The sequence below is a fragment of the Lynx canadensis genome, chromosome C1, assembly GCF_007474595.2.
Source record: "Lynx canadensis isolate LIC74 chromosome C1, mLynCan4.pri.v2, whole genome shotgun sequence".
Classification (NCBI taxonomy): domain Eukaryota; kingdom Metazoa; phylum Chordata; class Mammalia; order Carnivora; family Felidae; genus Lynx; species Lynx canadensis.
In genome coordinates, this window is record NC_044310.1 from 51,803,957 (window position 1) to 51,831,044 (window position 27,088).

A 27,088-nucleotide genomic window follows, 5' to 3' on the forward strand; every position below is an offset into this window, starting at 1 on the left:
CAAAATCCTCGAGGAGAAAGCAGGCAAAAACCTCTTTGACCTTGGCTGCAGCAACTGCTTATGCAACATGTCTCCGGGGGCAAGAGAAACAAAAGCAAAATGAACTATTGGGACCTCATCAAAATAAAAAGCTTCTGCATAGCGAAGGAAACAATCAGCAAAACCAAAAGGCAACTGAAAGGGAGAAGATATTTGCAAACGACATATCAGAAAAAGGGTTAGTATCCAAAATCTATAAAGAACTTATCAAACTCAACACCCAAAAAACAAATCATCCAGTGAAGAAACAGGCAAAAGACATGAACAGACACTTCTCCAAAGAAGACATCCAGATGGCCAATTGACACATGAAAAAATGCTCAATATCACTCATCATCAGGGAAATACAAATCAAACCCACAATGAGATACCACCTTACACCTGTCAGAATGGCTAACATTAACAACTCAGGCAACAACAGATGTTGGTGAGGATGCGGAGAAAGAGGATCTCTTTTGCATTGTTGGTGGGAATGCAAGCTGGTGCCCACTCTGGAAAACAGTATGGAGGTTCCTCAAAAAGCTAAAAATAGAACTACCCTATGACCCAGCAATTGCACTACTAGGCATTTACCCAAGGGATACAGTGTGCTGTTTCGAAGGGACACATGCACCCCCATGTTTATAGCAGCACTATCAACAATAGGCGAAGTATGGAAAGAGTCCAGATGTCCATTGATGGATGAATGGATAAGAAGATGTGGTATATATATACAATGGAATATTACTCGGCAATCAAAAAGAATAAAATCTTGCCATTTGCAACTATGTGGACAGAACTAGAGGGTATTATGCTAAGCCAAATTAGTCAGAGAAAGACAAATATCATATGACTTCACTCATATGAGGAATTTAAGATACAAAACAGATGAACATGAGGGAAGGGAAGCAAAAATAATATAAAAACAGGGAGGGGAACAAAACATAAGAGACTTAAATATAGAGAACAGAGGGTTACTGGAGGGGTTGTGGGAGGGGGGATGGGCTAAATGGGTAAGGGGCATTAAGGAATCTACTCCTGAAATCATTGTTGCACTATATATGATAACTAACTTGAGTGTAAATTAAAACAAATTAAAAAGACACATGTGTATAATTATTTTAAAAACAACAAACTTACTCATCATTGTCTTTTGTTGTAGATTCCTTCCTTTCATTTAAACTGAGGTGATTCATTTTTTTCCTCTTTCCTATATACATACAGTAAAAAGAAGAACATAAAGTTAAGGGAAAATTGTCAAGTTTTAAATAGAATTAGTTCGTCAAAGTTTAAATAGAAGCTAAAGGGGTAGACAAAAGGGAGTAGGAAAAGAAAAAGTATCCTGCAATTTGTTATGGTAAAAAAATCATTATTATGAATAACTTTTCAATAGCTATTTTGTTTTTTTATTTTCAAATCTCTACCCCCCCCCTTTTTAAATTTTAGAAAGAGTGCATGGGGGTGGGAGAGGTGGGGTGAAGGAGGGGCAGAGGGAGAGAGAGAGAGAAAGAATCTTAAGCAGGCTCTACACTCAGCACAGAGCCCCATGCGGGGCTCAATCTTATGACCCTTGAATCATGAACTGAGCTGAAATCAAGAGTTGGATGCTCAACCATCTTAAGCACTCAGGTGCCCCCCCTCAATCTCTCAATTTTTTATTCATGAGGACATTATATAGGAAAAAGAATCTTTACTAGATGAAGGATACTTTCATCAGATAGTTTAATAAAAAACATTATTTTAAAGTTTCTAGTTTGTATTCTTTCACCCCTACTTTTTGCCTCAAAGTTAACAAGGGGTGGGTGCTATGCTTCTAGCTAGAAATTAGTGAGTTCCTAGTGATATCACAGTAAAATAAATTTGATATTAGGAATCAACGTACCTGATTTTAACTGCATATTGAAAAAATGCATATTGATTTAGTAAATTCTTGGAAAGATCTGTGTGCTGGGTTGAAATGTAAATTTGATTATATAGTTCTGGTAGAATATGATGTTTGCACTTATTAGTGGTCAATTACTATTATCATAGATAATATTAGTCATAGATAATTGTTTTATAGGCTCCCCATTTAGTTATTTTTTTCTATTGTACTGCATAGTACAGTAATCCATATACTTTAAACATATTTGATGTATAATAATACAATAATTTAATTTAAATACAACAATAATACAAGCAATATTTGAGAACATATTAGCAAAAAGATTCTTAACGTCTTACATATACTGGCCTTTAATAAATGTTTGTTGAATGAATAAGGAAGCAAATAAATGAATAATCCAAACTTTTCACTGAAAAACAGTCCAGAGAAATCACTTTTTAAAATGTATAACTGGTAAAAAATAAATGAATAAATAAAATAAAATGTAGAACTGGTGACAACCTCTACGTATTTTTATGCAGTTCCATTTGTTCAACAACTGGCACAAGAACTCTTACTCAACATTCTCATTATTTTTCTAAAAAAATTGTTTGATACAATCTACCATGAAAACCTAGCTCATATTCTCCAACAGAAATATAATGTGAGCCACTTATGTAATTCAAACTCTTCTACTAGTGAAATTCTTTAGAGGAAAAAAATAGTGAAATAAACTTTAATATTTCATTTAACCCAATATACACAACATACTATAATTTTAACACATAATAATATAAGATTATTAATGAGATCATTCATATTCTCTTTTTCACACCGTCTGATATCTGGTGTGTATTTTACACTTATAGCACATCTCAATTCTGATCTACCTTCTAAATGCTCTATACCTAAGCATATTGGACAGTACAGCTCTATGTAATACTTCAGGAGGATCCAATACTTCCAGATGAAACCGAGTACACAGAAAACACAAAGGCAATTTCTTTACATTTTCAAATGTAATTTATTAACATATCAGAGTAGTCTGGAACAGACTTTCCAATGCTGGTTTACTCTTTTTTCTTCACTTAATTCTTATTCCATTACTCTTACTTGCTCCTATTACTAGAGGAAAAGCTCATTTTTACTTATACCAAATATACTTATACCAAAGTATACTTACTTTGGTAAGTAAGTTTACTTATACCAAATATACTTATACCAAAGTATATTTTCTATTCTCTGGTATTTGTAATTTCACTAAGTTGGTTCAGAAACTGATGAACAATAATTACCCTCATTATTACTTTGGATCTGCGGCTTCTTTCAAAAAAATCATGTAACTAAATTATCTCAAAATAGTCTTTAAAATCCCAAAAGGAAAATCTTGTGATTCAGAAGTTGTGCTAAAGTACTAGTTATCTCTCTTGTTTATTAACTTTTTATTATTTGACTTGTCTATATCCCTAAATTCCAAATAGTAAGAGTTTATTTAACAAAGAATTAAAGGGAAAAACAGTAACAATATTTTATTTATGATTTTAGAGAACTTTGAGGAAAAAGCCTATTAAAATCCATCTCTTTTTTAAAAAAATCAAGCTAAAAATGTATCTGTTTTGTAGAAAACTACAAATGAAATTCCAGGATACACACTGAACCTTTATTTCAGAGAATCTTTGCCTAAAGGTTAATACTAGTTTCCTGAATTTTGTACTATGCTGTCTGCATTCAATAAAGCTCCAAAATTAAGTTACTTTGTTCCTTTAACTTGTAATTAATTTTCACATTTTAGTACCATCAGTCAATAAAGTTAGGTGAGAAATAGTAAAAGAATGCTTTATTTGAATTTTCACCAGGTGGTCAATGCCTGTTGAAACATTTTTATTATTGTAAGGGGATTAGTTAGATATCTTACCCTATAAAATGCAATCAATAGCATTAATCTCCATCTTCTCATGGAAGGACTTACGCTTCTGATATACTTTCCAACTGGTAAATAGGAGGAGTTTCAATATCTCTAAGAATAACACTTGGACCAGTTATCAGAGACTGTTTAGACTCTACTATATCATTAAGAGTATTCCAGGGGTGCCTGGGTGGCTCAGTCGGTTGAGCGTTTGACTTTGGCTCAGGTCATGATCTCATGGTTTGTGAGTTTGAGTCGTGCTTTGCGCTCTGTGCTGACCGCTCAGAGCCTGGAGCCTGCTTCAGATTCTGTCTCCATCTCTCTCTGCCCCTCCCCCACTAATGCTCCGTCTGTCTCTCAAAAATAAACACTAAAAAAATTAAAAAAAAAAAAAGAGAGTATTCCAGTTACTTAATAATTACTTCCTTGATTTCGTTTCATTCTATTAACAATGAACATATGTTAAAGAGCCACAGATTATAAATGGTCTTTTTCTTGCTAGGTTATACATAACAAACAGTTGTGTATGTGGCTCCCTTTAAAGGAGTTTCACAATACACTGATGAACAATGTACCATCACTGAATCTGGACTATATTCAAAATTGTATTTAGACTTTCTGGTAAGGCTCAAGGAGCCCTTTCTCTAACCAGTGAAGATAACTTTCAACAGACCACAATGTTTAGAAATACAATCAATGACCTTAATGATAATGGCTAACACTTACACAGTATTTTTAGGACCAGGAACTGATTTAAATGTTACGTATATAAACTAATCTGCAAAACTGAATTGGTCATTCTTCCCATTTTACAGATGAGGAAACAGAGGCACAGAATGACTACATAACTTATCCAAGGCCCTAAAGCTAGTAAGTGGCAGAGTTAGGATCTAAACCCAGTCATCTGGCTACAAAGATTGTTCTCTTAACCAGGATGCTACACTTATTTAAACAGGTTTAGGTTGGTATTATGCTGTTTCCAGATATGTACACTTTATAGTTGACATACATCTTAGGCATCATTTGGTCCCAAACCAAAAGTTATGAGTTGAGGAAAACCTTGACCCAGACAGGTTCAAGTGATTTGTCTAAGGTATTACACACTAGTTAGTAATTTTTTTCTAAAAGAGTTATTGCCAGATCAAGTTAGAGCCTGTAGGCTAAGAGGCAAATGAAATCATGTTATTCTTTTAGTTAACCGCATTATTATTATTAAACAAGAGTGGAGAGTGAGGAACCTCTTTAGAGGATCAATTTATGAAAAATAACAATGCTAATGGTTCCTTTTTTAAAATTCAAAATACTTTTATTGAGTCCCATGTATGGAAATGTAATATTGTTAAAATATTTCCTATATTATTGAAAAGAAAGGTATCAATGAGAAAATCAATTGCTTTTTAGCTATTAAAACATTAATATTTGAGAAGCAGAATGGTAAGTTTTTAAAGCTTTCACCCAAATTAGACTCACATTAAGAAGCATTTGGCTCATATATCTCAAACTGCTCATCAGATATTTAAACTGATAATTTATCAGCTCCTTTGAAATACATATTGTCTGTCCCTTCTCCCACTTAAAAAGAAATCAGTCTTGCCAGAGATCTACCATTTGATTAGTCTTTTCAAAGAACCTGCTTTTGATTTTGTTGCTTTTCTTTATTATTATCTTATTTTCTATTTAATAGTTTCTATCTTTTACTATTTCCTTTCTTATATTTTGGGAGGTTCTATTTTTTTCCATCTTTTGGAGTTGAATGCTTGCCTCATGGGTTTTCAATCATTCTTCCTTCTTGTTTTTAAAATTTTTTAAAAATGTTTATTTATTTTTGAGAGTCAGATAGAGACAGAGAATGAGCAGGGAAGAGGCAGAGAGAGAGGGAGACACAGAATCTGAAGCAGGCTCCAGGCTTTGAGCTGTCAGCACAGAGCCTGATGCGGAGCTTGAACTCACAAACCGTGAGACTGACTAAGCCACCCAGGCGCCCCAATCATTCTTCCTTTCTAAATATATGCATTTATAAGTATAAAATTTCCACTAAGAACTGTTTTAGTATAATGCAGTATTCAGGTGTAAATTTTTCCTGTAAGTTTTCTGTTTTCATTATCATTCCATTTTAAATATTTTATACCTTCCTTTATGATTTTTCTGAACAATGAATTATTTAGAAGTTTCCAGGTTTCCAAACATGTGGGCTAAAAATTTTTAGAGGGCTGCCTTTTATTATTGATTCCTAATTGCATGAAATTTTGGTCAGAAAATTTGATAGCAATTTTTAGTATGTTGAGACTTATTTGTGACTCCAAACTGGCTATATATATATATATACATATATATATATATATATTTTTTTTTTTTTTTTTTTTTTTGGGGGCGGGGGAGGTAGGGGCAGAGAGAGAGAATCATATGCAGGCTCTGTGCTCAGTGTGGGGCCCAACTTGGGGCTCGATTTCACGACCCTGAGATCATGACCCAAGCCAAAATCAAAAGTCGGACACCCAACTGAATAAGCCACCTAGGTGCTCTCAAACTGGCTATATTTTTGTTAAAGTTCTGTCATGCTTTATCATGTGTGAGGTATTATGCTTGTTTGACCACAGTTCGTTAGATCATGCTTGCTAGCTGTGTTTAAATTGTTTACGTCTGTCCTAAGTTTTTTATCTATTTCATCAGTTTCTTAAAGTATTTTTTAAGTTTATTTATTTATTTTGGGAGAGAGAGAGAGAGAGAGAGAGAGAGAGAGAGAGAGAGTGGGGGGGGGGAGAGAGAGAGGGAGAGACAGAATCCCAAGCAGGCTCCACACTCTCAGTGTGGAGCCCATGTGGGGCTCAAATCCAGGAATCATGAGATCATGACCTGAACTGAAAACAAGAGCCAGACACTTAATTAACTGAGCCACCCAGGTGCCCCTGAAAGAGGTAGTTTAAAATCTACTATGATTTGGGATTTGTGGGTCTCTCTTTATAATCCTGTCCCATTTTGTTATGTTTTGTTTGAGTTTTTGTTTTAGACGTACATAGTTTCAGGATTCTTTTTCTGATAGTGACTCTTCCCTTCTCCCACTATGTAAAGAGTTCCATTATCTTCAATAAAGCTTTTTTGCCTTAAAATCTATTTTGGTCTATATTAATATTCTTATGCCAACTATAACTTTTTTTAAAGCCAATATTTGCTTTGTTTTCTTAAACATCCTATATCTTTTCTTAAAACATAAATAAAGATATTAATAAAAACAGTTAAAATATGTGTTGAAAACTTAAATACATGTCAGGCACTGTTCTAAGTGCTTTTTGTATATGAATTTATTTAATTCTCACAACAATCCTAGGGTAGATATTATTACTTTCCCCATTTTACATGCAAGTAAACAAAAACTCAATTATAAAGTCAATTAACAGATATTCTATCTGCTCCCTAAAAATTACAAGAATCTTAAAGCACTTTAGCTTCTTCCTGCTCCCTCATCAATATTCCATGCTATCACAGTCTATTATTTGTTTTTAACTCCATCTCTCAAATTGTCTTTTGCTTTATGGTCAGTGGAGTTTGTAGTCACATTTTTATAATTAGATTTATAATTAGATTTACCACCAGGTTTGCTAATTTATTTTTTCACCATTGCTCTTTGCAGTCCATTCCTTTACTGGAGGCTCAGTTTGCTTATGTAAGTACACGTTTTAGTAGTCCTTTCAGGGAGTATGTGTGAATGGTAAATTCTTTCTGACTTTGTCTGAAAAAAATCTTTATTTCATCCTCAGTTCCTGAATTAAAAAAATCAGCTGTGATTTTTAGTTGGTATCATTCTACTTCCTGTTAGAATCTATTGCTATAGATGAAAAGTCTACTATCAGTCTGTCATTCCCTTGTAGGTTAGATGTCTTTTCTTTGGTGGCCTTTAAAAGTTTCTCTTTGTCTTTGATGTTCTGTAGTTTTACCATGATATGACTAGGTAAGGATTTGTTTTAATTCATCCTGCTTAAACTAAGCATGCTATTCTAACCTGGAAATTCTAATCTTTCCTTAATTGTGAAATTGAAATTATAAAAAAAACCCTGATGGTCCTTTTGTCTTAGAATACTGCCTCAGCCCCATTCTCCCTATTTCCTCCTTGTGGAACTCCTATTTGACATATGTTGGAGCTTCTTATTTTATTCATCATTTCTTTTTATCGTTTTATCATATTCTCCATCTCTTTATCTCTCTGTGCTATTACACTGCTACAGTCTGGCTGATTTCTACAGATCTACTGTCTAATTCACAAGGACTCTCTTTGACCATGCAAATTTGTTGTTTATCCTTCCACTCAATTATTAAATACTAAGTCTGATGCATCCTTCCTCTTCACCGAAAACATAATAGTTTGGAGAAATTTGCTAAGGAGTAGGGGAGGGCAGCAATATAATGATACATACACATAAACATATATAACAGTGAGAAACATATACAATGATAAGTAAATAAATATACATATCTCCAAAGTATAAACTGGAATCAGTCACCCTATTTTTGGCCCACATGTAGAATCTATGCAGAGGGAAGACTTAGAAACAGATCTTTCTTTCTTTTAGAAGTACAAATAGATTTAAATTTGGTATTAAGTCATCTGTTCACACAGTACATAGTTCAAATGTATATAGAAAGTACTTAGAAATACCCAGAGGAAGGGGTGCTTGGGTGGCTCAGTTGGTTAGGCATCTGACTCGATCTTGGCTCAGACCATGCATGATCTCACAGTTTGTGAGTTTGAGCCCCACATTGGGCTCTACGCTGACAGCACAGAGCCTGCTCGGGATTCTGTGTCTCTTTGTTTCTGCCCCTTTCCTGCTTGCACTCTCTCTCTTTCTCTCAAAGTAAACAAACTTAAAAACAAAAAAAGAAAAGAAAAGAAATATGTAAAAGAAGAGTATTTTAGGAGGAAGAGTATTTCAGGTTGAGAGACGTGCAAGTGCAATGACCTTGTGGCAGGAAGCAGTTTGACATGATTGATTAATAGCAAGATAGTAAGAGTGGTTAAGGTAGTGTAAACATGGGAAGGGTAGTAGAAAATGAGATAGACGAGGTGGTCAGGTATTAGATGATATATGGCCTTAAAAGTCATGATAAGGTTTTGAATTATATCCTAAGTGTGATGGGAAGTGAATTGCACCTAAAACGCCCTTGAAAATGCTATTTAAATAAAAGAGCTTATTTAAGTTGCACCTTATGTTTTGTATAATATTTAAAAACTGAGAACTGTTAATAGAAGTTATGGGATCATTTGGAACTTAAATTACTTCATAAGAGTCAGACTTTCTTATTTCTAAAATGTGTATAAGATGACATATCAGGATGAGCAATGTAATGATTACAAATGACATAATGTGATATAAGATCCTAGAGAATTCTCCTATTTTGAGACTTTTGTATGTGAGATATATATATCAAAGAATATATAAGACATATATATACAGTTTAATGAACCAGTATAACCACCATGTAAGTTAAGAAATAGAATATTACCAGCACCCCAGGAACCCTTGCTGTATGACTTTTTAAAAAAGAGCTTACTTAGTACTATAATCTGTGATAATTATCCACTTAAATGTCAACTGGGATCACGTGACCAGTCTTTTTATAGGCAAAAGGAATGTTCCCTTAAGTCCATATTTAATTTCAATATGGAAATCGAGCAGGTATCCACTTAAAATCTATTCACATTTCAGTATGGTGATGTGCCATCTTTAAGGCACTAATTTTTAATTTTAAACAAAAGATATATCAAGTGTATTAAAAACAGATAGAGCTTGAAGAAAATGTATACATCTTCATACATTTTTGTGAAAGCAAACCTAATAGTAATAGCTTTAAGATAAAAAGCATTTGATTAAAGTAAAATAAAAGTCATTCAAAAGTTTAAGATCTTATTATAGGTTTCATTACAACAAATTGGGTAAAATGAGATTTCTTTGTTTCTGTGTGGCTTCTAGTATATTCTTAGCACTCAATAAATGTTAAACAATAAAATATGAATTAGGCTAATCACAGCACATCTAAAATATATTTTATTAAATTTGAGCCTACTTAGAATTTTATATTACAGAAACTTGACATGTTACTAATTCATGACTTTTTGTAATATTAAAAATTAAACCTATGAAATCTAGATTCATATATCTTTAAAAAATATTTTAGCAATAAACTACCAGAGAACAAGAAATATGCATGGCCAAAATTAACAATATTTCAAAATAAACAATTTCATAGTAAAATTAGGCTATCCTCTAGTGGAAAACTACAACTTTTTTGCAAATCCATTTAAAATAGTAAAGGAAAAGAAGGGAATGAAATATAATAAATAAAAGCAAGCTATATAAAGATAAATGAAATGTGAATAAAACTAAACGGACAACATGAATAAAAATAACATTTAGAGGTATCTCTCTTAAACTGTAGTGCAGCAGTACCTGAATTATATGCCCTTTAATTTATGCACATGATGGATAGCTTGTTAAGGGGTGTATCTGTAACCACTGTAATTGATAGTAGCTGAAGGCAGTCAGACCATAATTTCTGTTTAATGGATGGGACAGTAAGGGAACAAAGTCTGCAGTAGCATTTTAAAATAAGTGCCTAGAAAGTTTACATTTATGTCCAAAGTAGTACCTATATTCTAGCCTTCTTTATGTTGAATTCTTTAAGAAAAATCAGCTGCAGCAAGATCCATATATTATTAAATAAAAATTCTGATTTAGCCAATAAGTAGAAAAATATTACAATAAATGGAAAAGAATGTTCAACTAACCATTTGATGGTTCACTTTTGTGGTCTTGTTCTTTAGAGCTTGCAGGAGAAGCAAATGGGCTCATTTGACAAGTTCCAGTTGTTGGAGAGTAAGTTGTAATACTGTTCTTCCTTGTGATTTTTGAAGAATCAAATGACTGAAAATAAATATTAATTTGAGACAAAAATACATTTAGTTGAGAATGTCTTTTAAAACTTGCAAAATTCAAACCAGTATTTTCCTTGATCTTTCTTTCAGATTTTAAATATACTCCATTACCACCTCCAAAGTGAACACTATTTTTTCAAGTTTTGTAGCTATTTCAGGTCTCCACACTAATTAGGGCATCTCAACTTGATATTTATGAAATTTTAATATTAAAAGTTTACTACCATCTGAGATGGTATTTCCAAACAGTTTAGAGATGACTGACTCTCCCAATTATATCCTGACTTTTGCCATCTGCTGGACCTGAAGTATAATTATGGGGCTAGGCCAGGGAAACTGTCATAAGTTTCTCTTACGAAAATCCACAAGGAAGTCCTAGGAAGGATAAGTGCTGTCTTAAACCTTCACAAATTTGCTCTGACACAGTGACTTGTCTTAAGGATAACCAAAATAATGTTCAAACAATTGAGTATGGCATTTAAGGGCCTTGAGAATTTGGTCTATCCTATGCAAATCCTCTCTGCAGCTTTCTCCTCTGTGTTCCCATACACCTTGCACATACCTCTTACTGGCGATAGTAAATTTTATTTATTTTATTTTTGAGAGAGAGAGCACCCATGTGAGTAGGGGGGATGCAGAGAAGGGACAGAGAAGAGGGGGAGAGAATCTTAAGTACGCTGGGACTGGAGCCTGAAGCAGGGCTCAATCTCATGATCAAGAGTTGAGTGCTTGGGGGTGCCTGGGTGGCTCAGTTGGTTAAGCATCCAACTCTTAATTTTGGCTCAGCTCATGATTTCATGGTTCCTGAGGTCAAGTCCCGCATTGGGCTTTGTGCTGACAGCAGAGCCTGCTTGGTATTTTCTCTCCCCCTCTCTCTCTGTCCCTCACGCTCTCCAAATAAACTTTAAAAAAAAAATAGCCAGCCTAAAATAATCCTTATATTAAAAACAAAGGGGTTGGGTGTTTAACTTGTTGAGGCCAGTCATACACAGAGTGTCGGGATACTGAGGCTTTTCTTTCCAGGAAGCAGATTTATTTGTGCCAACACAGGCTCAGCAGGCTAAGACCCCCAAAAGGCTGAGCCCTGAGTGCAGCGGAGTGTGTGTGTGTTGCCTTTTGTACAATTTTTGCTCCTTTGTCTTCCATATATGATAACACACAGGCCGATTGGGCGGTCCATGTTAGAGTCAAGAGGAATGTTGCGCATGAGCACAGAGCCAGGCTGTCTTCCCTTGTCTTGAGGTTTTTACCACATTCCTTAGGGAGGGGCTCTACCACAAACTGACTATGCCACTCAGGTACCCCTGGAGACAGTAAATTTTAATAATTGTTTACATTTCTGTCTGCCCCATTAGAATTTGAGTTCCTGAAAATAAATGTCATTTCTTCATCTTTGTACCCTAGAACTCAAAAATGTGTGGATGAATGAATGATGTAAAAGGAACAGTCCAGTAACCTTGGCTAAGCCACTCTACCTTGAATACATTCATTTGTTCATTCGTTCTCATCTAATGTGAAATGACCCCTGTAGTCTCAGTCACTTAGACTATGCACATTTGGGCCTCAGCTCATTCTGTGATCTAGCTGGAATGCCCTCTTTCTTATCTTCCCCAAGATCTAGTCTTTCTTTTGTTTGGTCCTCATTTATGATCCACTTCCTCCCGACACCCATTATCACACTATTAACTGCTTGTTCTTCTGAATTCCCTTTAAATTGTTTTCTGTAATGCTTACTCATCACCCAGCACTTACTAACTAATGGGTACAAAGAAAGAGAACAAATTGTTCTCTGAACAAACAGCAGAGAAGAGGTCTTAGCAGTAGCATAGGTGTTACCAAAAACTGAGAGGAAAGGAAAAATCAAGGTGGGCTGCAGTAATCTTACAGAAGGATTCTTGTAAGGAGGAAAGGTGAAGTTTAGATAAGTGAAAATAAAGGTACGAAAAACCTGAAATCTGGAGGTGATACAGATGGCATAGGCTGGATTGGGGGCATAACAAAAAGTCTGAAAGCTTATGATGTTGCCAACATTGTGGAATTAAACTTTTGTTTGGTAGCTGACCTGAAACAGTTACATAAATCTTCATTGTCAACTGTTCTTTATTTCTAAGACACTATGGCAGAAATAGTGGCTGTATCACCTTTTTCAATAATCTTGGTATTAGTTCCAGTGTCTATAGCATCAGTTTTTTTTTTTTTTTTTTTTTTACAGTTAAGGTTTTATATGATAAATACTTTTTTTGTATTGGGGGAACAAAAGGCATTCCATTCTTTATTTTATGTATCCATAGTAGCCACAAATATAACTAATACCTTTTTTAAAAATCAAACTATAATATCAAGTTATGACTCTAAAGCAATCTTTTTTGTAAGGTGAAAAGGTTTTAAGTCTCTTTATCAGGTGGTTATTATTACCGCTCCACCTTGAGTTTTCACCTGTTTATATGTATTCAGTCATAAACTATGACATTTATCCAATCCTACCCTACCTTTCCAAGAATTTATTGCCCAGAACTATTTCACTGTGTATGTACAAGAAATGAAAGTCACTACCCTAATGTACATTTATGTCTATCTGTTTTCCTATTTTACCAAAAATTATTTTTTCCAATTGCCAAATATCTAAACATTACAACTATAGATCATACATTTCTCCTTGAAAACCATTTTCTAGCTTTCATAAAATAAGTCTTTGTGTGCATACGTGTGTGTGTGCGTGTGTGTATTTTTTTTCCCTCACCTTAAAATACTGAGGCTTCTCTTCTGCTTTCTTTTTTTTTTTTTTTTTTTTTTGGCCATCTATGTTGGTTAAAAGGAAAAATGTCTGTCTACAATTACTATACAAAGAGGGAAAAATGAAAATCTACTGTCCCCTAGTATCCCACTAAATATTCTTCAATAAATAACACATTTTTATATAACTGACTATGGATACACATAAGGGCATAATCTTACCTCTCTAAGATTTTTTTTCCTCTTAAAGTTTTACCAAGGTCCTCTAACTTTAAAACCCTGAAGATGCTTAAAAGTGATCCTAGAGCCCACCTAACCCACACCAGGAACAGTTAAGAAGGTTGGGATTTCAGGGAAGACTGAGCTTCTATATGAGAAGTTCGGCATTCTTTCCACTCAGCAATAAGGAGGGCTAGCTACCAGATCCTGTAGAAAACAAAGAAAGAAAAAGTGAGAAGCCTAGATTTAGCTAGAGAAGGGAAAGAATTCAGGATGTGAATAAAATTAAGGAAAGAGAAATCAATAAGTCACAATTCTATAATAATTTATAACTGCTTGTAATATTTAGTGAGTCCTTAGAGATATTTCACACCACTATTAAGAAAAAAATTCTATGATCAGCCCAAATACCACTGTACTCTTTGTAAAGAGGTCAAACCTTGTATGTTAGCAAAACTAAAATTTGGGCATTGATTTTTCTGTCCAAAAAAAAAAAAAAAATGAATGTTCACTTCATAATTTCAAATATATGACATTCTCCTTCAATATCTTTCACATATTGTAACTTGCTTTGTCACTTTGTTTAAAGCATAGTCTACCAAAAAGGTGCCTGTATTTCATTGATTTTTACCTATTATAAACCATCTGGAAAGTACTAACTAAGGGTTCTTTTAGGATGAAATATGATGGAAAGGATCTGCTATTATTATTATGAACTACTAGCCTATGCTATCGGTGAAATATTTAAAACCCAGGTACTGTAGGTATGTGGGCAACCAGAAACAAAAGAAAAATTAGGGCAATTAAAGGGAGGTAATTCTTTATAACCTTACACTGGTTAATTAGGTCATAGGAATGTCACACCTAAGACATTATTATGCATTACTAGTACTATTATGGAATTTATATTAAAACACTCTAAATACTAGCTCTCTCAGGGACTTTTCACAATTTGGGCCTAGGGTTCCTAGAACAGTCACAGAGATCAACTAACTTCTTATCAGCTGCCACAATTACCATCCTTAATGGTTCTAATAATGTTGGGGTTTTGTTGTTATTTGTAATAGTAGTTATGAAAACCAAAGCATTTGGCACTAACCTCCATGATCTTCCAGGGACAGCAGGGAAAGAATATAACCAATATATTAGATCTGTGGTGATGGAAACATTCTATTTCTTGATTGGATGTCTGACACACAGGGGTATACATTTGTCAAAACTCACTGGATTGTCTACTCAACATCTGTGGATTTCATAATAGTTAATTTTATTTTGATAAAAAAATTTAATAGGAGGGGCGCCTGGGTAGCTCAGTCGGTTAAGCATCTGACTCTCGGTTTTGGCTCAGGTTTGGCTTCGTGGTTGGCTTTGTGGGTTCGAGCCCCACATTGGACTCTGTGCTGGCAGTGCAGAAACTGCTTGGCATTCTTTCTGCCCCTCCTCCACTCACACTGTCTCTCTCAAAATAAACTCAAAAATATTTTAATAGGAAAAATAAAACATTGGCTAAAAAAGGTGATACACTGGAGTTTCTATTTGTGTTCATTATTGTTCTACAATTTAAAAATGTTAAAATATTAATTAAAAAAATTTTTTTAACGTTTATTTATTATTGAAAGAGAGAGTCAGAGCGTGAGCAGGGGAGGGGCAGAGGGAGAGAGAGACACAGTATCCAAAGCAGGGTCCAGGCTCCGAGCTGTCAGCACAGAGCCCGACGTAGGGCTCAAACTCACACACTGTGAGATCATGACCTGAGTTGAAGTTGGATGCTTAACCAACTGAGCAACCCAGGTGCCCCTAAAATATTAATTTTAATATTAAAGATAACACTGTTCTGATATTCTTTTGCACTATAATCCTCAAGAAGATTTTAATGAAATGTTTTCAAGGCTGTTTCCCATCATTCCTTCATAAATCCTCATATTCTTCAGAATATAAAGTGAATTTCACCTCAAATATATTTTTGTCTGTTTACTGAAGTATGATTTACATAATTAAAATGCACAGAGTTTAAGTTTTCAGCTTAATGAGTTCTGATAATTGTATACTCCGATGCAAGTATCATCCAAGATAGACAACATTTCACCATCTTAGATTTCCTTGTATACCTGTCCACTCAATTTCCACTCCCTAGCCCAGAACCACTTTCTCATTCCTATAATCCCAGATACTTCTACCTATTCTTGAACTTCATATAAATTAAGTATGTAACTTTTGTCTTTGGTTTCTTTTGTTCAACATGTTTTTAAGATCATATACATTGTTGTATGGGGTTATAGTGTGTTCCTTTTGATTGCTGAATAGTACTCCTTTGTATACCTATCTGTTCTTTCCTTGATATCTTCCTCTCATTACTGAACAGCAGAAGACTGTGCTCCTGTGGGCTTTGGTGACCCCATTACCAGGGTGTGTTTATTCGATGGTTGATTTTGCTGTACTGGGTACTTCCTTTCCTTTCCACTATACTTTTGCTATATGCTGATCCTTTACCATTCCTCTTTCCCCCAAACAAACACAATGAACAAATAAAGACTTACTGGTGCTCAAAAAAAAAATACTAAAGAACATACAACAATTATTGCCCCCCCCCACACACACTTGTCTAACAAGAGAGTTCCAAATACAAGAAGCAACAACCGGCAGAATTGAAAGGAAAAATAGAAAATCCAACTATAGTACCACTTTCAATAACAGATAGACCCACTAGACAGAAAATCAGCAAGAAAACAGAAGCCCTGAACAAGACTATATACAAACTCGACCTAGCAGACATCTATAGAACTCTCCATCCTACAACAGTGGAATATACACCCTTCTCAAGTGCACATGTAACATCTGCAAAGACAGAAGATATGTTAGACCATAAAACAAATCTTAGTAAATTTAAAAAGACTGAAATCATGTAAAGAATGTTCTCTGATCACAATGGAATTAAATTAGAAATTCATAACAAGAATATTTGGAAAATACAAAAATATGTGGAAATTAAACAACACACTCCTAAATAACCAATCCAAAGGGAAATTAGAAAACATATTGAGAAGAACAAAAATGAAATACAGTGTATATAAAAACTTACGGGATGCAGGGGCGCCTGAGTGGCTCAGTCAGTTAAGTGTCCAGCTTCAGTTCAAGTCATGATCTCATGATTTGTGTTTGAGGCCTACATCAGGCTCTGCACTGATAGTGCAGAGCCTGCTTGGGATTCATTCTCTCTGTCTCTCTCTCTCCCCCCCCCCACCCCTCCCCTGCTCCCCTCTCTCAAAATAAATAACTTATGTGTTGTTGTTGTTGTTGTTTTAAACCTATGTGAACTTATGGGATGCAGAGAAAGCAGTATTCAGAGTCAGAGGGAAATTTAAACAGCTACACTACAAAAGAAAGAAGCTGGGGTAGTTGGCTGGCTCAGTTGGTAGAGCATGCAACTCTTGAGGTCATGTGATCTTGAGGTTGTGTGTTTGAGGCCCATGTTAGGCATAGAGATTACTTAAAAAACAGGAAGGAAGGAAGGAAGGAAGGAAGGAAGGAAGGAAGGAAGGAAGAAAGAAACTCTCAAATCAATAACCCAAACTTCTACCTTCAGGAACTAGAAAAAGAGCAAATTAAACCCAAAGGAAGCAGAAGAAAAGAAGTAATAAATATTAATATTAAAAAGAAAACAAGTGAAATAGACAATAAGAAGATAGTGAAGGTCAACGAATCCAAAAGTTGGTTCTTTGAAGAGGCAACAAAACTAGCTAGACTGACCAAGAAAGAAAAAAAGAGAAAAAAAGAAGATTAGAATTACTAAAATCAGGAATGAAGGGGAGATATTAAAATCAATCTTGGAGAAATAAAAGGAGTTAAGGGAGTACTATAAACAACGTTATGTCCACAAATTAGATAACCTAGATGAAATGGACAAATTCCCAGAAATACACAACTTAGCAAGACTAAATCATAAAGAAATGGAAAATCAGAATACATCAACAGCAAGTTGATGGATCAATTGATTGGATCAATATTCAAAAAGCTTCTAACAAAGAAAAGTCCAGGACCAGAGAGCTTCACTGCTAAATTCTACCAATATTTAAAGAAGAACTGATATCAATTCTTCTCAAACTCTCTCCAAAAATAGGGAACAGTTTATAACTCATCCTATGAGGCCAGAATTACTCTGATATCAGAACCAGGCAAATATATCACAAGAAAAGAAAACTATAGACCAATATCCCTTGTGAATATAGATGCCAAAATCCTCAACATACTGGCAAACTGAAACAAGACGTGAATAAAAAGAATTATACATTATGACCAAGTTGGATTTTGCCTGTGAAAACAAAATTGATTTAAACCAATCAATGTAGTACATCATATTAATGGAATAAAGGGGAAAAAACCCACATGATCATCTCAACAACAACAACAAAAAACATTAGAAGACAGATTAATGGCGAATTTTATTATGGGTAGATACACTACAAGAAAAGAATCAACTAACTCCAGAATGTGGAATATGCTTATAAAACACATACGTCAGTTTTTTCAAAATAAATTACTGTACAAAAAAAAAAAAAAAAAAGAAGGTGAAGTTTAACAAGATTTAAAAATACTTAAGATCTATAAGAAACATTACAATGTATAAAACTTGTTTGGATCCTGATTTTTTTTTAAGTTTTATTTATTTTAAGAGAGAGAGTGTGTGAGCACACTAGTATGTGTGCAAGCAGGGGAGGGGCAGAGGGAGAGGGAGAGAGAGAATCTCCACGCTCAGCTTGGAGAGGGAGGGAGGGAGAGAAGAAAGTAGATTTGAACCAGATCAGTAAGACTGCAGACTGTGAGCTATAAAATCTCCTACTGCCCTGAAATTCAAAGTTGTTTCTAATTTCAGGAGTCAGCAGAAACCTTGTCTCAGAGAGATAAGACAAGTTTAGGTGCTAGGAATAATGAGACTTAGAAGTGTTCTACCAATCAATAGTAACAGAGTAATCTAGCTTGGGCACCCATGTCTAAATTAACAAACCTCCCCCCAAACTTGCACTGTTATTCCTTCTAGCAGCAAGCCTACTGAGTTGGCCTTGGTAGGAAGTATGTTCCTTCTCTTCCCATCTCTACAATCTATTTATTCCACTCCTTCTCTGAGGTGGCCTGAATGAGACTAGGTATATGACCAGGCGGCCAGTTGTCCCTACAAATTCATCTGAACTGCGATTAGCAGTAGCTTGTAATAAATAATTCATCTTTATTTCTGAAAATCCGTCTAGAAACAGTGCTAGGAGGGCAATATGAGCAGCTCAAATACTGTAGGTAATGATAAACTGGAACCTTCTTTACTCCTCACTAACCATCAATAATTTGAAAGGTCCAGCAAATCATGGTACTTACAGTATACATTCTAGATTTTAAAGGAAGGTCACAGGGTATGATTCACACCTCTGTTTTCCCCATTAGGAGACTCATAAGGAAAATGACTTTTGCAGATTTGTCCTAACATCATGGAGCATTAATCTCCATGAAGGGCTGTAGCTGCTTTAGGAACAATGGGATTTGGGAGTTCCAAACATCTCTGAGAGAGGGAACAGTAGATTAGAATGAGTAGGCTCCACTTTAAGCAACTGGTATATAAGAGTCATCTCCTTTCTGTGGATACCAGTCTTCTTCCTTCAGTATCATACTGGTAAGGCAAAATGACCATAAAGTTACTACTAGTTCCTCTGTAGTTTTATAGCAATTAGGTACTCTTAGAATTACAGGTGTAAGTCTTAAATGTCAGATTTTCCTTTGCATGGGCAAAGGCAGCCTCAGTAGGATCACTGACCTGTGGGTAGATTTGTGGAGCCAGGCTGCTCTAGGGCAGAGTGGAGTGGATGGAAGCATAAATGTAGCTAAAGGCAGAATCCTAGCTAGACTTAGCACCAGAGCAAAAGCTGTCCATTCTAACATGCAAACAGAGCTGCAAATGATGAGGCAAGAGTACAAATGCAGAAATTACCAGAAATAGGTCAGAAAATAGAAGAGAAATGTTGAAGAAAGGCCCAAATTAGATGCTAGGAACCTGCATTTAGCAAGTGGTGGCCATGTGATACCAAACTAAGTCAAGCTAGCTAAGTCCCTTTGGTTTAAAGGTATAGAATTGGGCCAAACATAACAATGTATTTTTCTAATACAGGATATTAGCTGTGGTGCTGTCTACCTTGACACATCCTAATCCGGAGTAAAAATGGATAGAAAGCCTGCCATGGTGACAACTGTACTTCATAAAAAGGATGAATTCCTAAATGGCTATTCTTTGCTATTCAAATAACGTTACCATATCCCAAAGAATGGTTTGGGGATAGGAAAGAACAGTATTTCATTTCAAGCTGGACTACTCGTCTACCAAAATACCATTCTGACCAAAGAAACAGATGCAGAATTACAGTCACAGCTGCATTCTGTACAGAACAAGTTGGATAATGGTACTCTAAATTGCTAATTACACTGCTAATGATTTTTTTAGTGGCATTGCATTATATTGCCACTTTTGTTTAAATTTTTTAAAAAAGCATCTAGGAAGTTTTAAAAATGGTAAATTGTTAAATATCAGTGAGTATTCCAAAGAGAAATTCCATATAATATCCATTTCTTAAAGTGGCACTCTCATATGGGATTTTGTAGGGGTGCCATTTATTGACTAGCTATTTGTTTCAATTTACTTTCTCATCAATTTACTTGCATTTAAGATTACTGAGGCCATAAGTATCTCAGTATTAGTATTTGTATCTAGCTCCATAGTTGGTATGAAAAGATAATAAACCAACATATGTCATGATATGCTGGCACTGGGAAATGTACTATGACTAGATTTACAAAAAGTAATAGCAACAGTACAATTTTATTTTTATTGTGACAACCATGGTGAAATTTATTACAGTGTTAGTATTTTATTGTTTAATTATGCTAGCATAGCTGAGGGAGGTAATTACATTTTTGATATAAAAATGCTGTTAATGTTTTTATTTCAATTTAGCAGATTATAGAATGCAGATTAAAGCACTGCCATTGTTCCATATTGTTTCTTGAGCATTTAAAAGGCAGAATATCTTTTTCCACAAACAGTAAATTAATTTCTACTGAATTATCTCATCAAGGTTTCTAAATAATTTGCCTCTTAAATGAAAACCCTATTCTGGCCAGGAACTTCAATACACTGGATTTACCAAAAATATTTTATATAGAAAATGGTGTACCAATCCCAATTATGTCACAATGTTTTTTTGAAAAATTTTCTATTTATTAAGGTAAATTTGCTGTCAAAAAATTAAAAATACATTCTTGTTATGCAATTACAAACTCACAAGTACTTACTTTTGCTTCTAAGAGGTGATCCAATTTCAGTGATCTCTTAACACTGCAAACAAAATATTTAAAGAAATCTTAGATTTACATGCTTTAAGTAGCCAAATATTTAAGAGTAATAAATATAAACAAAGATTCTGAGTTACTTTGCCAACTAAAGCAGAATACCATATGATGAAAGCAAAGCAATTTTCATGGCTATGAAACTGGGTTTTTTAATAGCATATTTCAATATGGAATTGTAATGAAATATTTAAATGGATTTTTATATATGGTTCTACACACATGTACTATTGTACAATTCAAGCATTAAAGTCATATTATGAAATAATTTTAGTAAAAGTTAATCTGTTTGTTTTAAAATACCACTACTGAGAAATTATACATAAGGACAAAATAATTTATATACCCTTAATGGAGATGTTGAAAGTATATTATTTGCAGAAATAATGTACTAGGTATTAAAATAAAGGTATGAACAAGGTGAAAAAAGTTTTGCCCATTATTCTAGCTTTAAACATGATTCAGTGCTACCAGACTATGACTTAACTGAGGAACAGATGCTCTATGTCTTTATAAGTCCCCAATCCATAAGAAACTATTTTTTGTCTCTCTCACTAAACTGATTCAGGAACATGCCAGGCTCTCTCTGTGCAAAATCTGTTCTGCTAAACTGGATGCCCAGCTGTTGGTGACAATGCTTAGAAAGGAAAGCTGAATATTTATAATACTTTATTTCGTACAGCTGTCTTCTAAAGAGCAGTCATCAACATTTTATTGAATGCAGACTAAATGCTCAAAGGAGAAAAAGGTCAATATAAATTAAAACCAGTTTTCCCAGTGACAAATGCAGCGTTAAAAGTACTTTGAACCCTGAGAAACAGAAATTACGTTATCTAAAATATTAGAGAATTTGAGCATAAAGCAAAAAAAAGGATTGTATGGTAAAATTTGAATTATAAAAAACAAAAATCTTACATCTTAGAAAATGACTATTCTTAAATAAGTGACTATTGAGGTGTTTTTTTTTATTGACTTTCAAACAAGTGACAAGAACAAGAAAAAAATAGAAGAGATGGACAATTTACAAACACTATGGAGTAGCAAATATTAAATACAAAAATTTAATCTATCACTTAATTTTGCTATTATACCTACATTAGCTTAGCACATAACATTATTTGGAATTGATTAAATCACTTTGAAAATTTACTTGTATCTTTTAGAAGTCCACCTGAAATCAATTTAATGTGAATTTTCAATGAAGCAGGAAGAGACTAGAGCTATGAACAAATAAAAATGGCAGATGATCCAAAAAAGTGTGTGTGTGTGTGTGTGTGTGTGTGTGTGTGTGTGTGTAGTTTTGGAATATGTAGTATCCTATTCAGGTGTGTGAGATGTTTTAGTATTTTATAAAATTTCAGAAGTAGAGTTCAAAACTTAAAATACACAGCACAGCATTTTTTATCCTTTGTTTTTTTTTAATTTTTAATTTAAATTTTAGCTAACTATCCTTTGTTTTTAAAATTTTTTTTTTTCAACGTTTATTTATTTTTGGGACAGAGAGAGACAGAGCATGAACGGGGGAGGGGCAGAGAGAGAGGGAGACACAGAATCGGAAACAGGCTCCAGGCTCCGAGCCATCAGCCCAGAGCCTGACGCGGGGCTCGAACTCACGGACCGCGAGATCGTGACCTGGCTGAAGTCGGACGCTTAACCGACTGCGCCACCCAGGCGCCCCTATCCTTTGTTTTTAAATACTAAGGTGTAATACTGCTTATTAGAAGGAAACAAACCCTACCCTGATATTAACTTTCAAAATATTATTGCTTTAACACTGATGATTAATTCTTACAGAAAGTAACTAATGTTTGGATTTAAAAGGTTTCCAGTTTAGTTGCTAGTGTTGATCTAACGGTCCAAGGAAATACATAAAAGCAAACAAGAAAAGTTAGACTGTTATTTTCTATAATAACTCTAAAAACATAATTTATTGTGGATGATATGGCTTTCAGATAATTCAGGGATCCAAACCAACACCTGGTAATATTTGCATGAATCATGAAAAGAAGGCTAAGAAATCACTCAGTTCATCCAATAAGGAAGAGGTGGTGTGACATGCCCGCTATCACACAGCTTGAAGGGAAGAAACGCAGATCTCAGGTCCTGTGCATAATAAATCTTTGATGAATTGAAGGGGAGGAGTTAAAGAAGAGGTAAAGAACAGCAAACCTACCAGAGGATTTTATGACAATCTACCTTTACTATTCTATTAGAATTGGGCCCACTGACAAAATATATTATTAAATTAAGCATGTTTTACCCTTTTTTTTAACCTCTCTTTTATCCACAACTGTAGCGTAAGCATGAAATTATGTTAGGTGTAAAAGGATGATGTTAATAGCAACATAGAGGAAGAGATGGTTGAAGCATATTATAAAGGAAGAACGTACAAAACTCGATTAGATATATGGAAGCGATATTTTCCTAAAGTATTTACTCACTTGCCACCAGTATTCGTTGGCAATTAAAAGTGATATATCTCGGGGCACCTGGGTGGCTCAGTCGGTTAAGCGTCCGACTTCGGCTCAGGTCATGATCTCACGGTCCGTGAGTTCAAGCCCCGCGTCAGGCTCTGTGCTGACAGCTCAGAGCCTGGAGCCCGGTTCAGATTCTGTGTCTCCCTCTCTCTCTGCCCCTCCCCTGTTCATGCTCTGTCTCTCTCTGTCTCAAAAATAAATAAACATTAAAAAAATAAAAAAATAAATAAATAAAAGTAATATATCTCTGGGACTTCTATAAAGTTATAAGCAGCTTTTGTGGTTACTACATTGGTTAAAAAAAATGACACCCCCCAAAAAGGCAAATGATCAAACAGACATTTCTCCAAGGAAGATATACAACTGGCCAATAAACATGAAAAAATGTTCAACATCCCTAATATTAGGAAAATGCGAATCAGAGCCACAGTGAGATACCATTCACAACCATTAGGATGTCTACTATCAAAAACCCAGAAAACCCCCCAGAAATTGTTGGCTACGGTATGGAGAACTGGAATGTTTGTGCACTGCTGGCAGGACTGTAAAATGCTGCTGTGGAAAACAGCATTCAAAAAATTAAATGTAGAATTGCCATATGATTCAGCAATTCCACTTCTGGGTACATAGCCAACGGAATTGAAAGCAGAGACACAAACAGGTATTTGTACACGCATGTTCATAGCAGCATTATTTCCCATAGTCAAAATATGAAAGCAATGCAAGTGTTCATTAACAGATGAATGAGTAAACAAAATGTACCAAGATATACAATGGAATATTAGGCAGCCTTAAAAAGGAAGAAATTCTGACATATGCTACAACATAGATGAACCTTAAAGACCTTATACTAAGTGAAATAAGTCAATCACAAAAGGACAAATACTATATGATTCCACTCAGGTGCTTAAAGTAGTCAAATTCATAAACACAGAAAATAGAGCATGGTTGCCAGGGGTTGGGAGGAAGGGTGAATAGGGAGTTACTGTTTTATGGGTATAAAGTTTCAGTTTTGCAAGATGGAAAACGTTTTAGAGATACATGGCAGTGATAGTTGCACATGTGAATATACTGAATGCCACCGACCTGTACACTTGATAATTTAAAATAGTAAACTTTACAAAAACAGAGTAAAAAAATAGTAAATTTTGTTATGTATATTTTACCACAGTTTAAAAATACTTTTTAAAATGGGCACCTATCTACTGTATCCTAGTTTCTTCCCCTGCTTATAACCTCTGCAGGTTACTTTCTGCTTTCAATCTAACCCAAATTTATACCTATGCCCATAATTTAACTACTATGCTCCATTTTTAGGTATACTAAGTTTAGATTCATTGGGATCAAAATCCTGGTTGCTACCGGCATTTTGCTCTTCAGCATTTAGGAAAGATAAATACATTTGACAGGCAATTTCATATGAAGAGAAATAGAAAGTAACTATGTTTGTAGGATCAGTCATTATTACTAAGACTATCCTCCCCTATTTTATTTATCACATGATAGTATCCTGAATAGGATTATCTGATTCTGTCAGAAAAGAACAAGCAGAGAGTTTCATTATACATTACTAACACTGGTGACAATATTAAAGAAATTACTCTAGAAAATATGAACTTTCATTTGATTTCTAATTAAGAACCAGGAATGACACCTCATAAACACAAAATTACATGCTCTGAGCTTCTCTTTAAAACACTAAATATCATTTTGAGTAGCAGAGCTGAGAGATTGTATGTGTGGGGAAAGAGATAAACTTAGTAAAGCAGATAAGACTCAGAGAGACTTGATGTTATGCCAAATTCCTCCCCTAAGTTTGGGCAAATCACATAATCTCACTAAGCTTCATAAAGTTGATAATAATACTGGCCTGTAAACTAGTAGGAAATTTCTGAATGGAAGATAAAAATATCACTTACTATGCCAGTGCTTCCATTTACTTCTCACTATAATGTGATGATAATATTGCAAGAGCATTTAAAGGATTATTGAGTATGCTTATGAGATGCTTAGAAATCTTTTGATGAAAGGCATTGGCCAAATTCACATCCCATGTGACTCCTTTGGTGTAAATTGATATATGTGAAATGATTTATTTTCCATTCTATATATGAGAATGAAAAAAGAAGGGAGAAGAATCTCCTATATCCTTTTTATATTATTCCTTTCATTCAGACCTGTGTTCTTTTGTGTTCAACATTCATGGTGGTGATACAATAATTCACTATCACATATGGGTGAGCAGAGGGAAATATTACTCTATTACATGTAGAAATATGGTCACCATGTGAGAGCACCTAAATAAATGATTAATTCTGTATCCTTCATGAATAATGGGTCAAAACCATAACCAGTTATTGGGCGACATATTTGTGTGTGTGTGTGTCAACATCTTCCTTATTAAAAGATTAATAGTGAATTAGCTAAAGAATTCTTACGAAAGTAAAAGGATATATATGGGAATATTGATCCCAGAAGATAAATAGAGATGAGATCGTTATTGAGCTAAATAAAGTGAGAAACGCCATAACTTCATTCTTAAATGAGTATTCTCAGAAATGAACATTAATAAAATATTCATTACTATTTCTGCTTGTGAGAAACTTATATATACATATGTGTGTATTACCACACATACATACATATAAAGGACATAAGTTTAATCCTTTTAAAATCTATTGAAAGGGGCCAAATAGGTTTACCAGAATTAAATATGGAAAATGGGTAATCTTTTAATATTTTTGTATGTATTATATGTTACAGCATAAAACTTAATGACACATTGATGTCTACCCTTCCCCTGAGATTCTAGCACAATCATCTCTAAGTTTTCCCTGACACTGTCCACTTTGCATTAAGGACCTTTCTACTCTACAGCAGTTCCTCTCACTAAGCTTATCATGTTGAAATAGTCCATTTCTATGTTTGTCTTTTCTCCCTGTACTAGCACCTCTCTGGTAACTGGTAGGTTAAACACTCTTGTTAAACTATCCTTCTCAAAAATTAAAATTCCTAGCAAACACAATATCTGTTCATATTTTTTTTTTCAACGTTTATTTATTTTTGGGACAGAGAGAGACAGAGCATGAATGGGGGAGGGGCAGAGAGAGAGGGAGACACAGAATCGGAAACAGGCTCCAGGCTCTGAGCCATCAGCCCAGAGCCTGACGCGGGGCTCGAACTCACGGACCGCGAGATCGTGACCTGAGCTGAAGTCGGCCGCTTAACCGACTGCGCCACCCAGGCGCCCTATCTGTTCATATTTGAATCCCCAAAGCCTGACGCAGTGATGGGCACAAAAGAGTTATATAATGATTTAATTCACTGTATTTATTTTGAACTTAAAGCTTCAATCTCAAATATTTAAGTCCTTTAATTGTTTATGATTCTTCAATCCTGTTTAAGGTAGTTAAATACAGGTTCCTAAAAGATGTCATATTGACAGTCTTATCTCTAAGGTAGTCTCTTGTATGGATCTGTCTTAAGAGTTCTGGAAAAATCTAAACCATAATCTCTTCAAATATTGACTTTCCTTCATTCTTCCTTTATATACTTCATCTAGAAGT

At 34.6% G+C, this 27,088-nt stretch overlaps 1 protein-coding gene across 1 annotated transcript in view; it reads right to left on the reverse strand.

The window, feature by feature from the left end:
* Positions 1 to 27,088, reverse strand: part of LOC115521006 (integrin subunit beta 3 binding protein) — a 72,065-nt gene that overhangs the window by 29,277 nt on the left and 15,700 nt on the right. The window contains exons 2-4 of the mRNA XM_030325878.2: positions 20,992 to 21,034; positions 10,567 to 10,702; positions 1,159 to 1,228 (exon numbers count right to left, since the gene is read on the reverse strand). Coding sequence (XP_030181738.1) covers positions 1,159 to 1,228; positions 10,567 to 10,702; positions 20,992 to 21,034 — 249 coding nt within the window. The remainder of the gene's footprint in view (positions 1 to 1,158; positions 1,229 to 10,566; positions 10,703 to 20,991; positions 21,035 to 27,088) is intronic.